This window comes from Bidens hawaiensis, unplaced genomic scaffold (assembly GCF_021521415.1).
Source record: "Bidens hawaiensis isolate Kalapana, Puna unplaced genomic scaffold, B.hawaiensis_p1.1 tig00001576_1, whole genome shotgun sequence".
In the NCBI taxonomy this organism is placed as follows: domain Eukaryota; kingdom Viridiplantae; phylum Streptophyta; class Magnoliopsida; order Asterales; family Asteraceae; genus Bidens; species Bidens hawaiensis.
Window position 1 is genome coordinate 1,281,115 of NW_027491089.1, and position 15,486 is coordinate 1,296,600.

A 15,486-nucleotide genomic window follows, 5' to 3' on the forward strand; every position below is an offset into this window, starting at 1 on the left:
GTACAAGAAGACAACTCAGATATATTTTCGTTGAAAAAAGAATTAGGGACAAAAATATCATTTTTATATTTCACATATAAAATATTGGCTAAAGCATACATGCATGATGTCCATGTAAGTTTTTGTTTGTTGTTTACCTAAAGTTATGACATGAGGTGTCACATATGAAGTCCATAGTATCATTGTATGTAATTTTTAGGAATCCAAAATGCTGAAATGAGCCAAAAAAAAAAAAGAAAGAAGTATTTTCTTACTTTAGCATATAGAAAGAAAACACATTATTTTCAAATCATAATATACAACTCACATTTACAATAGCAGTTTCCGTTGTGCATATTTAGCCCAACAGAATGTAAATGTTAGCATATTAGGTCCTTATATTTTTGTTTTTCTATCGATGTATGCCAAGTGTTATTATAGTCTTGTTTTGGGCTTTTACCACGTATAATATAGCTTTAAGTTTCACATTTGGAATCTCAATATACTTTTATGTTTTGATTTCGCAGAGATTCCAACTAACAAAAGAAGAAGAAAGGTTCTAATTCTTGACAATATTTTTGATTTGGTTACAGTTGGCTTATAACTTAGCCTCCTAATTAGCTCAAAGCATCTCTATAAACAAATAGCAAATTCAATTTGTTATGGTGTAATAACCTTACAACCACGGCGCAACGCGAAGTGAAAACATCTAATAATAGTTTAAAAAACTATACATTTTTGCTCTAAGTATAACAATAAAGCGGTTATATAACCGTTTAACACCCTATTGTTCAAGTATAACAATAAAGCGGTTATATAACCGTTTAACACCCTATTGTTCTCTAATATACAGTTATGGAGCCGATACACACACTTGTAACCCTTAACTTAACGTGCGTCACATCACCCACTCTTATCCTATTTCACACCATCTCACTTTAAGAAAATGATTTAACTCCCCTCAATTTAATTAAAATAATTCAAAATTATTATGTGTGTAGAGAAATTTGAAGCTCATTAACAATTTAATCACTTTTATCTTCAACACCCCTTAACCTATTAAAGAAGTAGCGTTTCATTCGTTAACTCTTATCAAATCAACCCTAGCACCACGAACATTAAATTATACCCCCACAACCTTAAATCATTAATACACTTACACATACATACAAGTAATAATGTAGTTTTCCTAGCTTTTAATATAGTAATGGTTCTGAAAATAACTCATAAAGTTAAATCATTAGCTCCCATGACAAAAATTAAATTATTAATATGCTCATGGGCCAGTTTATAATTAAAGTAGGGCAGCGGGTTTGGGTGACGGTCAAAACAGACTCGAGTAAAAAATAAGTTATTAGCAAAATGGGTTACATACAATTAATTTATACTGTTCCAAGTTCCAAACTGTAAACTGCCAATTATTAATAACTCACCTTCATCAAATATGTTGCATGTCGAAAAGGCGAAAAGCTAATGATTCAGATCAAATATCTATATCCGTTAGCTAATCACTATTTTCGCTTAACTTTGCATTTTACGTTAAGCAAAAGTTGCTGAAAAATAAAAATATGCAATAATATAACTTATAAAATACACAGTGTTGTATAAATTAATAACCCAATAAAAACGAAAATTATAACAATTTTTAGCTACTTTTCAAATTAACTGGTGTAAATAGATTATGATGTATCCGTCAAGCACAATAACTCTTTGAATCTATGGGCTGCAGCCTCAGGCAAACAAATGCACACCACCATGGCCCCATTAGAATTAGCCACCCCTTCTGGGAGGAGAACACAAACTTGAGGTGTTGGGGTCAAGTCAAGTGGGCCCACGTAAATGGCTCGACCCCACCCGAAATCTGAGGTTTCATACATTGAAAACCGGGTCCATTGGGTGATCGTTAACTTTCCTCCAAATTCGAGCTTAGTTGGCCTATCCATCGCAACATGATCTATTGTTGATCTCAGATACTCTTCTGAAACCCCTAACCTGGCTTCACGGACCAAACGGGTCACATATTGGAGCGACCCGTGCACAAGGTCAGACACGGTGCTAGTGGCACATGCTACACACACCACATTCCCGTAAAACCCGTCTTTGAGAGGCGGGTTTTGGAGCTTGGGCCGACCATTGACCGGAAAAGTCAAACGTAGCCCAAAGTTGAGCGGTTTCACGTTTAGCGCTTTGACCCATGATCTCCAAACGTGAGCGGCCATCGCATCAAAAGTCGTGCACCCTAAGCTATCCATGGGTCGGGCCACGCTCTTCAAATGGGCTTGGAATTCTCGGCTCAACCAATAACATTTTTGAAGCGGTTTCACTTCCCATAAACTATTTGTCAAGTTAGAAATGTCATCGATTTTCATAAACTCGACATGAGGGTACTTAACCATTGGAGGGTCATGAGGCGCAAAAATTTCCCGATCCCAACATGGTTTCGGATCCAAAACCAACGAGCCTGTTCTTGCGGTAGAGGCCCAAGCTCCAAGAAATTGCATAGCCCCAAGCCCATCACATATACAATGACAAATCCTTAACCCAAGGCTAAAACCACCACAACTAAACCTAGTAACTTGGGCTATTAACAAAGGCATGTCAATAACCTTATAGTCGCCTTCATCGGGGAACTTAAAAACCAAATCGGACCATGCTGGATTAGGAACATTGAGATCGCCCAAATGGTTCAATGACAGTTCGGTATGGGCCTGAACCATGAGTGCACCTTGGTTAGGCCCAAAAAACACTTCCAACTTTTTATTTTTGGTCTCCCTTAATCTACCCGAAAAAGGGTAGTATGGGACCAAAACCTTGGCAAGTGCATCTCGTAAAGTGCCCACAACATCATCGATTGAATTTCCACCCGCAATATAAAAGTAAATAGTGGGCGTGAAAACCCGAGCTCCGATGATGTCATCAAGGTTTGAGAGATACAAAGTATCCCCATCTTGAGCCTGAGTTGGTCCATCAGGAAAAACTGAGAACAATTTGTCTATGGTGATGGGTATATGGAGGTCGGGGAAATGACGCTCTTGGACCCACGATGAAAACGTAGCCATTGGAAGGTGAGGGGTAGGAGAAGTAGAAATTTATCATGAAGATGTCATTTTGTAAGCATATTTGTGCAAGATTATAGAGGCAAGTGGAAAGCCATGCCAAGATGTTGAACTACAAATAAATAGGGGTATAAAATGTTTTATATTGTGCATCCTTTTAAACAAACCTCTCTTAGAATGGTAGTTGAAAAATAATATTTGCATGATGAGAGGGAGAAAAGAGAGTTTGTTGGAAGTTATTTTGTATATATGTAACATGTGGATTATGATACTTAAAGTTCCATTTGGTTTATTTAACAGAAATATTTTGTTATTTATTAAATAATTTAGGTTTTTATAAATAGCCTTTTGACTTCAATTATTGGTCAACTCTAAAGTCATATTGCATTATATGAAACCACATTAAGATCATATATTGTGATAATCAAATGAGTGGATATATAGTTGCATCTTATAAAGTTACCAGTAAAGTTATTCAAAACAAGGATATTTATTTTACAATTTACTGTTTTATATTCGGTTACAAACTAATATTACCTTGGCCAACAAGTGTTTAGGACCAAGTCGATCACCAAAGATGTGGTTAAGCATATAGTCATTGTGGTTACAGGCGGGTTCTATTTCTGATTGGCTACTTATGAGCCGCTTAAGCTCCTGTAACGAGCTTGACTCATCTCGTTGGCACCGTTGATTGCAAGTTACACTTTCAACAAAACACATAACAATCCAATTACAAACTCCCCAATTCACATAATTAAAGAAAGATAAAACAAACCACACCATAAACCAAAACTAGAATAATTCTAAAACATTAACATCCATAAAAGAGTCATTTCTACTTTCTACCAAAAACACAACTTGCCTACAAATCTACAATGCATAAAGTAAAAACCCAAAATCTTTCTCAAAGTAAATTTCCATACAAAAACTGTAAATGTAAACTTTTGCTATGTGAAAACTCTCAAAATATCATCAATTACAAATCTTACCGCCGCTAGTCTTGCACTTCTTGCGCGCTGCCTCACTTGCAGCGGCTCTGGCAGCAGCATCCAATACAGTTACAAATCCACATCTTGTCTGCCATTTGCTTATTTTTGTAATTCGTAGACGGATGGGCCAGACTTGCCACTCTAATCTATAGAGTTCTTTTTGGTAACTAAACAAAGACACCGTCTACGTTCACATAAGCTGAGTATATCTCTTTTCGTTTTTTTAAGTGTTCATGAGGAAAAGAAATAGCTAGTTTGTAGTGAAGAATCAAAAAAAGACTATGTAAATAGTTAATCACTGAAAAACAAGGGGTCAACTTTCATATAATATATATATTTGTAGGGATGATGCATATTGTGGAGACCACCCAAGTGCAACTTTCATTCAGAAAAGGTCAGTCAACTTATAATATATGTAATTGGTTTAATTTTTCATCATATTTAGAGTGAATTAGTTAACGTTAACTTAAACCTCTATAAATCCGGTTGTGTTATCTTTAACCCTTAACTCTTTATTTATTTTTGTTTATTATTATAAGTTGTTAAAAGAGTTTAACAAAATCATTAGCTTGCTAAAATTGAATTAAAATATAAGAAACACTATCCCCCACTCCTTCTAGTTTTCTATAAGGGATTATAGAGCTACCGTTCGTTCGATTAAAAGACCAGTTAGCTGATATATTGACAAAAGTCGTCAACGGAAGAATCTTCCGCAATTATCTTGAGGGGGGGGGGGGGGGGTTAGAAACTTAAGAACTTTTGATATAAAATAATAGGATTCCTATTATAAGACAGCTTGATCCTCTCTCAATTATGGACCGTTGAAGCTTTTTTTTTTTTAAGTTACTCTTCATTGTATTTCCTTGTTAAACATGTTAAACCACAAACGTATTTCCTATTTATTTTGTAATTCTCATCTTTGTAATACAAAAGCAATCATTATTGAATTCTAGATCATATAACTGGCCGTTAACTCTATTTATTTTTTAATGACTTGGCTTGTTGTGTGACAATTACTTGGCAATGACATGGATTTCTTCAATTTATTTAAATTTTAAATGTAAAATTTAGATTAAAGTGTTGTGCAATGTCGAATATACCCTTCTGTGTATTTGTTAATTGTGTTGCATTCAATTAAAACTTAACCCACAACCACCATCACACATCATTCGGCCACCACTAGCATTTTTAGACATTGAACACTTGTCTATCTCTTGTTGTGATGATGATTTTACTTTTAGCTTAAACCGAGTAAGCTCACATGCTAACACCTCAAACTAGTCTATATCATCCAGATCGTCTAAAACAACTAGAGCCTTTAGACCACACATAATCTTTTTTATCATTTTTTCCCATTAGAAACCCCTGCTACAACTATGCTTTGATCATTTAACACAATTGAAAGTACTTGTTTTTGCAATTCCTTCAAGCCAGAGCCTTTGGAAACTTATCTGACATTCTCAACAAAGCTATTACCTTCAAACCAGTTGGATATATAATCGAAAACATATCTTGCCAACATGGTCTTCCCACCACCTCCCATCCCCGTGGTCCCTATTATGCGAATTAATATATTCAAATCAATTTCTAAAGATGCAACTACATTCTTTACCCGGGCACCCATGCCTACTAACTTCCCATCAACGCTCGAATAGATGAAATGTGAATGTAGTAAAATATCTTTAACAAGTTGTTGAATGAATTTTGCTTCATGCTTATTTGTTAAAGAAGATTCAATCAGATTACAAGAAATCCCACTTGAACATAGAATTTCAAATCTATGACATACAATCGTTAATAAAATGCAAGAAAATAGCTAAGAAAATCTTGTTTAGCATGAATTTTGAGGATCCATATGGCACTATTATATTTTCCTTGAGATTTCATAGGTAATTAAAATTTTAATATACATTAACCATCATAATAAAAACATTTTAGAACAAGTGATCTTTTATGTAGTTTGTATAAAAACTTTAATTTTACTTTATCATCTTGTGTTGTTTTTTAATCAACCTGATTTTTAGCCCAACTCATTTTTTCGGGACACAGATATTGCCTCGAAAGTCAAATTCATGTCTACGTCACTACATACAATTGTAAATGAAGGAATATCATGAGATAAAGGAAATACCTGTCAATGGTGTTCTTCAACTCCCACCTAGCAAGACCTGCTGGCTGCTGCATCTTTCAGAGCATTTCTCCATCTTTCAACATCATCTTCCTATTTGTTAAGGTTCAAAACTTTCTTAGTATTAACAAATCAAGAAAGTTATTCTACTCAAAAGCGCATTTTATTCAAGTGAAAATACAAAATGTAGTCATTACCCGATCTACATCTTCCAACGTCCTCTTTCTCTTCACCTTTCCAACAAGTTTTGAAAAGGCGTTTTCAACCACTCTGCTTTGGTTGCGCACTTCGGTGGGTTCCACATCATAGAAGATGCGGTAGCGGCCTGCTCCGTCGTCTCCCGACACTCTATAATCTACACAAGCTTGTCTAACAACCGTGATGGAGATGCATAGTTCTTGGAGAAAACAATGATGTAAAATCTTGACTCTTCAATGGCTTTAATGAGCTACTCATTGATCCTTTCCCCCTTCTTGATTTTTTCATCATCTTTGTAAGTTATAACGCCTTTCAGTTGAAGAGCATAATAGAAATCTTGCGGACGTCTTCACCCCGGAAGCTCAAAAAGAAATCATACTTGAAGCTCTTTTGAATGGATGAAGCGGAAGCCATTGAATGCATATATGTTTGAAGGATCAAATGAAATGAAATCGTTATAAATTTGTATGAACTGAACTGAATAAGCCTTTAAGATTCAAGAAACAAAGATAGTATAATTAAGTGGAGAACCTGCGAACCAAATAGGATTTCTCATAATGCTCATGCTCCTATAAATTCACAATTACGTTCCGGACCGTAATTGCTAGTTCTCCTCACAGAGTATTCTACTAATCTCCCCTTGTAGTCATATTATGTGTGTTTCTTTCCATTTTTTTTGTATTTCTAGTTTTCCTTTCACTACAAGAAATTTGGGTCATTACCCACAAATAGTATGTGTTGGTGAAAGTGTATTATGAGTATGTAATTTTCTTTACCTACACACAAATTAAGTATCATGATGTGTTGCCTTAGGACTATAGAGATAGATCATTGCCCACATTTGAACTAGACTTGTCAAGTCATGGAACTATTTGCACGTGAAACAGGTTATTGAAGTGATCATCCTAGGTATACACAAATTCTTATCAACTAACGTTTTTACTTATCAGCAAATCCTAGAAACAAGGCTTAGGAATCTTAGGTTTTCTTAATGTACAAAAAGAAAGTCAAAGCCTAAGCAATGTGGGTATCTTAATAATTTGGGTCCCTAAGGTATTTTCGGTTAAAACCTAGGAATTTCTAAGGAAACCTAATTCGCTAAAACCGCATTCTCGTATACCAACTTGTCACACCCCTACTAGGGGGTGGACGTGACAATTGAATACCAACCTAAACACAAAGGAATTAAGATAACAAGTTTATATTAAAACACTAGGTCAAGGTTACAAACAAATGTCAAATATAACTACAAAGATAGAAATTCAATTACCATCTAATTAGGGGATAGGCTCTACTATCCATTATGGCATCTTCGAGTTAAGCTCTACAGTTTGATGTAAGTATTCAAAAAAAGGGTCTTTTATCTACAAACAAGCTCATATCTAATTCTCTATATTTTCACATCTTTAGAAGAGGTACATGAACACATACTTCAAGATATGGGTTAACTAAAAAGTTGGTGAGTTCATGAGTTTATAAAACATACGTATACAAATAAATTAAAAAGTATGGTGTACATTAAGCAAGTTCACAATCAAACCTGTGTCCACGACCCGTGAACATCAACATAATATATACCCCTTCCCAGTACCCGTTATTGTTGTGGGCCAAATTTAATTATGTTTGCCAACATAAGATACAAAACTGCACGAAAATATGTCACAAGATACCCATTTATCATTTGGTGGGAGGTCATCCATGATAAGGTCCTAAGGGAGTTAATGATTGTGCTACAAAGTAGGGTATTGTTTATGGCATCTAAAATGGTATTGATTAATAACACACCACTAATTTTAAAAACATATAGAAGCATATATCCACCCAAAATTTAAATTTAAGAAAAAGGGTAGTGCATGAACTCACCTTGGTCTATACGTGAAGATAAAAATGTTAAAGAAATCTTGTATGCCATGTTGAAATAGCTCCAAATGAAAAGCATCCCTAAATCCATATAACGTGTCACTAAAAGTAACATGCTCCATTTTATATGTGCTCGTGACCTAATTACTGGGTTAAGGTTATGCATATACTTATGTTATTTGAGGTTATGGTTGCATATTGTGACACGGTTGAGTTTCATGACCTTATGTTATGGCTAAATTCACACACAATTAAGGAGCTTCAAGGGAGTCCAAATGTCTGTGAATATGTGGCCATGATAGCAGAGAGTTTAGAAAAAATGTTTAAAGAAAACATAAAGATTTGTAGGTCCCTAAACACCGGATCCGACAAACGAACCTACTTTGTTCTTATAGGCGATCGAGACTGGTGCGTTGAAATCAAACGATCGAATATATAATTTAAAGATAATAAAGATAACGAACGACTCTGTAATTGGTTTAAATCTTTGTCTGTTAGGTAAGAGGATAGCAAGTTACAAATTCTGTCTCGGTAGGACATGTATCTCTATTACTACGAATTTCATAAATGAAGTAGTTAATGGTAGTTAATGGTGGGGTTACCATTATCCTTTTTGTAGTGACGAATCCTGCATGTGTTCCTAAGAAAAGGAATTTGTCCACTTTTCGGGGTCTCAAAGGAGCGTGGAAACACATAAGAACTCTTGAATGGAAATGGAAAAGAGATGGAACTCCAGTTTTTTCGGAAATGGTAAGATCTTTGGCGCAAAAAAAGGGGTTGATCCGTATCATCTTGACTTGGTTCTGCTTCCTCTATTATTTTAATAATACCGGGTCGGGTTCTTCTCCTACCCGTATCGAATAGAACACGCTGAGCCAAATCTTCTTCATGTAAACCCTGCTTGATTTAGATCTGGAAAATCGTGTGGTTTTATGAAACCATGTGCTATGGCTCGAATCCGTAGTCAATCCTATTTCCGATAGGGACAGTTGACAACTGAATCCGATTTTTCCCATTCTTTTCATATCCGCAATAGTGCGAAAAGAAGGCCCAGCCCCAAGTTATTCAAAAAAGATCGATAATTTTAAACGTACATATTGTCACACCCCGAAAATCTTAATTTAGACAGCGGAAGGTCATTCGGGTAGTGACATACACCGTTTTCAGCCAATCACATTTAAGAATATATTTTTAACGAAAGTTGAACTTTATTTAACCATCAGAGTCATTACACGATTTTTTTTATTCAAACTACATGTCGAACATAAAGTCAACATTTTTCATTCAAGCACACGTCACTATTTTCACATGCTCTTCATGAAGCTTCATACTTCTTTTATTTACCTGAAAAACATATTAAAAACGTTTGTCAACACGAATGTTGGCGAGTTCTCTTATTTTATGAAAATAACTTTTGTATTTATATATTTAATAGTCCTCAACCGGTATAATGATTGATACTTTATGAAAACGAAGCATTATATTTCTTAACAAATCGTATTGTTGTAAACGAGCAAAGAGTACAACACGTGTATGACTATCAAAATGATAACTCAAAACATACCAAACTCAAAATATTCCCACTTTTAACCCAACGCGATTGGAAGTGGGGCGTCACCCCGATAACCAACATTTCTATGCCCTTACTAATTCGGTTAACAGTTATTTAGTTAAATTGACTCATCCCACTTTAACACGGTTTGTAAAATAAAATGTATTTAAAACTTTAAATAAATAAATAAAAAGAATATGCTTTTCTCTAAAAAAACATTTATAAAACATTTCAGTTAAAAATGAGGGGTTTTTAGAGAAACTCACATTCGGTAGGTACGACAGATATATCCAAACACTTTGTGTCCTATTATTATAGTACACGTGTTTAATATATATATATATATATATATATATATATATATATATATATATATATATATTTTAAGTTGTTTGCTCAACTTAAAAATATTTTACACAAACGTTTTAATTTTAACGCTTATTTTTATCTTTTTATTAGTTGAAGTTCGAACGGTCCGTCGGCGACTTTTAGTTTGTTTAAGTCAAGTTACGTTTTCACACAAGCACGCAAGACCCTAACTTATATATACTTATCTTAATTAGCAATTAGCAAATATACATGTATATAAGTAAACATCAAATATTAACAAATACCATACTTTATACTATTCTAGCAAACCATTATATTCTTTAATAATATATATAAATTTATATAAATATGTTTTAGTTTCTAGAATATTATGAAATTATAATTTTTATTCTTATTATGATTATGGTGTCGTTTTTTCGGTGTTGATCGGTTTTACCGGTTTCGCTTTTTGACGGCGAACCGGTTAACTTTTCGTGTGCAACATTGTATTTTAAATTTTTGAGAACACTTTTTATATAAAAATTTGGTAATTTTAGAAGCTATTTTTAAAAAATACTTAATTTTTCATTCTAGTTATTATTTTTTTTAAATAGTAAATTTTACGTTTTCCTGTCGATTTTCGCGACACGAACCGTCTAGGATCAAATCTTACTATCTTGTCTTCATTTTATACATTAACTTATGTTATGTATAAGTATTTTTTGACTTTAGGGGTTGCTCTAAAACAGTTCCAAAAGCTTATTTAAGCTTATGTTATGTATATGTTATGTATAAGTTCACATTAAGGACTTTTCGACCGTTAATGTTACCGGCAAGCTATTTAAGCCATGTTACCAAAACCAAATCATTTTATACATAAAATATGCACAAAAGAACATGTAATTAACTATTATCTTCGAGTTTAAATCATATAGCAAAATATACACACCAAGCTGAATTTTAACGAAACATGCTCAAAGTTTTTAGCAACGAGTGAATGTGTTATTTCTGTGACAATCGTCAATTTCAGGTTAACTCCGTTAACTCAACTCCGTCAATTCAAACTTAAGATCACTGAATCTATAACACACACTTCATTACATTTAAACTAGGGTTTAAATGACGCTTAACACTTACTACATGTGTAGTCTTTCGGGATTTGCACCGAAACGCAAACGAGTTGACGCAAACGATTGATGAATAAACGAAAAACGTCAACATAATAATTATGTGTTAACATATGTGTTACTTGATTATATTGTGTGTAATGCTAGACAAGAAACAAGAACTAAGTTAGTTAAGTTAGAAAAAAACAACAATTGAAAGTGGAGGGACTTGAGTGTAACCTGTTGTGTTTATAAATAGATCATTAACAAGTAAACCCTAACTATTATTATTATTATCCCAACCCCGATCGGCCCCCCCTCCCTTGTAAACCCTTGCTGCCGTCGACTTTCACACACACATACATCAAGAAATCAAGCTTGTGATTGAAGAACTAGGTGCTAGGAAGGTATAATTGATCATCCTATACATCTCTACTACTTGATTTTGATGTTTGTTGGGTTAATAACAAACCCTAGCAGCCGATTTCATGTATACATGTAATCAATATGATTGTTGTTGATTGAGTAATGATTTGATAAGTAGAATTGATATTGTAACATGTTGATTGTTGTGTCTTTGATTTGAGTTCAAACACAAACCCTAATCAAGTATGTAATATGTAATTGATGTGCATGGATGGTGTTTATGGAGTCTAGAGGATCATATGAATGCATGATAGTTCATAGGTTGTTAATATGTTGAGTTTGGATGCAAACAGTTTCTGGACAGAATGTGTATTTGAAGTTTAAGTGACTGTAACGAGGTGTAAATATGAAAATTGGTTGAGATTATTTGTACTACAGTAAACTAGGTTGAGTCTAGTTTCCATAGAGTGTAAATTTGTAATTTTTGGACAAGTAAAGGTTAACTTTTATGATTTTACAAAAACATTGTGCAAAGCTGAGCTGTTAGACCTGCTGTTAGGTTGTGTTGTAAATGTTATATCTCATGAACTACGAGACCAATTGGGTTGGTTCCACTTCTGGAAGTTGACTTATTGAGTTAGGAACCTAACCCAAGTGGTCTTGCATTTATTTGATTTTTCGTTTAACGGGAATTGCAAATAACATTCTGTTGCGCATGAATTTGACTGTTATGAGTTTGCTGTAATGATTTGATGATTGTGAGAAAACTATGTGGAATGAAAATATAATAAAATATGTTCTGGAAACCTAAGACATATATGCTTCTGTGATGATTTTTGGTAAATTAATTGGGATGCTATGATCGGTGGAATAGTACAATCTTTTAAGTAGAATTTCTGTCTCGGTGAAACTAGCTGCTGAGTTTTGTGAAAATGCATGAAATATGATACTTGCTAATTTATTATCGTGTTTTGACCAAATTGCCCTTGAGGGGAATGATTGCAAGATAATTGTCGTGTTTTGACTAAAATGCCCTTGCGGGGAATAACTGCTAATTGATTGTCATAATTTGACCAAATTGCCCTTATGGGGAATAATGGCTAGTTAATTGTCATGATTTGACCAAAATGCCCTTACGGGGAATAATTGCTAGTAATGTACTTTATGAATACATGACACGTATATGATTGCTTACACATGTAACGTATCACAAATACATTGTTAAAGTCACACACGATTCACAAACGAAACACGAAACATGTTATGTGCATAGGTATTATGTGCCGGGTCTAAAGACTCGATAATATCCCGACACTTAGAAAAATCTCTTTGTTGTTTTAGAACGCTAGAGAGAGTTTTTCTGTGACGCGCATCTTGGTGATTTAGTTTGGGAATTTCTTCGCAAACAGTGAGTTTCACTTTCCCCTCTTTAAACTGTTTTCAAACGCTTTTCACTTGGGGGAGATAACATACTCCACAACGCATTTAAGATTTTGTTATAAATTATATATCACTTGTAAAGGCTAAGTGGCAAACGAAACATTTGAAGTCCTACACATCGAACCGGTTAATATTTAGAATAGCGAGTCACTGTTGAGTAGTACTACTGGGTTTGACAAACCCCACCCAACGCTAAACTCGACTGGAGGTCGAGCGGGTGTAATTTTGGCTAACACGTACCATGGTCTGGATGACCTGGTGACAAGGCACTTAATAAACGAGTCAGCTTCGGTGTCGAACACTTAGTAAATACTTGCTTTATAGGCTAGCTACCTATAGATATATAATTTGACATAACACTATCCGGTAACGCAAAACGCTGTAACGCTGTAACGCAAAACGCTGTAACGCCGTAACGCTGAACGCAAACGCTAAACGATTTATTTTTATATAACTTGTGAACTCACCAACCTTGTGTTGACACTTTTAGTATGTTATTCTCAGGTAGCCGAGGCGGGCGCGCGGTTTAGGAACATGCATTGCTTGACACATTCTAATTATGCAAAACTTATTTTTAACAGTTATCATTGGTTTTAAGTCGTCATGCGTGACGCAACTTTTGATTAAAGGTTTTTACGCTTCCGCATTTATTTACTCGTAAACGTTTTCATGGTTTTGAAACTTTATTTTATGGTTTGGTTATAACTGATGATTCCGATCCTGTTAGTTCACACCCTCTGACGGTAAAACTCTGTTAGTGGATTTTGAGGGTGTGACAGATTGGTATCAGAGCCATTGGTTATAGAGAACTAGAAGCTGCATGCATACTAGACTATAACCGCGACGACCCATTAGTTATAATGATACGCACTGCATAGGTTTGTGTAGTCTTGTAATCTTATCTCTTTACCTCTTTCACTCATACGCGCGCGCATACACGGCTTACCTGTAGGAATGTCGACGCCACCCTCATCATCATCCGATTCGATGACGCATGCTCACGGGAAGGAACCGCAGTTACCTACCGCATCGCCACCTCGAGTAGTCCCGGAACTCGAAGCTCCCGCACCGAAGAGGTACCGCCTATCCGGAGGCATATACGAGAACGACGTTAGCTGGGATTGGTACCCTAACATGATCAGACGTATGGTCTATCGCGAACAAGTTCCCCCGTTGCCTCACCCGAACCACCCTGCTTATCCCAACACCCTACCACCCATAACCGAACCTGTAGAGCGAGTTCTCGCAGCTGTTGTTTCATGCTTGGAGCGTGACGTGGGTTACATGTGCTATACGAGAGCGAACATTTCCGGACTGTTAAAATATGGAACCGAGACTAAAGAGGAAATTTCCCGCATGACAATGGCCATGAAGGAAATGCAAGAGGCTAGTGATCAACAGATGAAGATTATGAAAGATGCAAGCCGAGATGATAGACTTGCAAGAGCAACTCCAAGTGGCAAGAATTCGAACCGAGATAGCTTTAGAGCATAGCGATGTTTTACAAATGCAAATTGCTCAACGTAGCCGAACCTGAGGCAGAGCCTGAAGAGGAACCCGAGGAAGATCCCGAGGAGGAACCTGAAGAGGAACCGGAGGAAATTTCCCGCCTATGGCGTGTTGCATATGAAAGAAAAATTCATGTTTAACATTTTATGCTGTGATTCTAGGAAATGGCAGGAAGAAACGCTGGACACGGACGTGGTAACATCAACCTGACTGCAGCAGAACTCCAAACTCTGCTGAATGACCACGCAGCGGCCGCTCTAGCCGCACATGTTCAGAACCAAGCTGGAGGTCCAATTGGAATGTGTACCTTCAAGAATTACCTTGACTGCAAGCCCAGTACGTTTAAGGGCACTGAGGGAGCTATAGGCTTCCTGCGTTGGGCTGAGAAGGCCGAATCGGCGTTTGAGATGTGTAATTGTCCCCCTGCCATTAGGGTCAAATTTGCTGCTGGAACACTTGAAGATTCTGCCCTCACTTGGTGGAATTCGAACGTCCAGATCCTTGGATTGGAACTGGCTAACGCGATGAACTGGGAGGAGTTCAAAACATGATGCGAGAGGAGTACTGTCCGAGAGAAGAGATTTCAAAGTTGGAGTCGGAATTTTGGTCACTGAAGATGGTGGGCTCGGAAATTGAAGCCTACACTACTCGTTCTCACGAGCTGGCTGTGATGTGTCCGCGGATGGTGGATCCGCCGAGTAAGAGGATTGAAATGTACATTGATGGGTTAGCACCGCAGATTCAGGGCATGGTGACGTCTTCCAGACCAGCCACGATATAACAAGCGATCCGTTTAGCTTACAAACTGACGGATCAGGCTGTGACCCAAGGTGCGTTACCACCTAGGGGTTCGACCACTAAAGCCCGTGACAACCCGAGTAACGACAACAACAGCAACAGCAACCCGAGTAGCGGGAAGAGGAAGTTTGACAACACCAGATCTTCATCCTCGAACCTCCCACCGCAACAATACTACCGTAAGCCCGAATTCACT

The 15,486-nt window shown here is 36.1% G+C and overlaps 1 protein-coding gene across 1 annotated transcript; it reads right to left on the bottom strand.

Annotated features, from left to right (window-relative positions):
• Nucleotides 1-1,448: 1,448 nt before the first annotated feature.
• LOC143588557 (omega-hydroxypalmitate O-feruloyl transferase-like) lies at nucleotides 1,449-3,673 on the bottom strand. Its single transcript, XM_077069531.1, has one exon. It carries the CDS (start codon nucleotides 3,036-3,038, stop codon nucleotides 1,659-1,661), a length of 1,380 nt encoding a protein of 459 aa, XP_076925646.1. The 5' UTR covers nucleotides 3,039-3,673; the 3' UTR covers nucleotides 1,449-1,658.
• Between the last annotated feature and the right edge of the window lie 11,813 nt (nucleotides 3,674-15,486).

Coding starts and splice junctions, on each gene's coding strand:
- LOC143588557 (XM_077069531.1), bottom strand. CDS start 3,038: ATGGCTACGTTTTCATCGTGGGTCCAAGAGCGTCATTTCCCCGACCTC.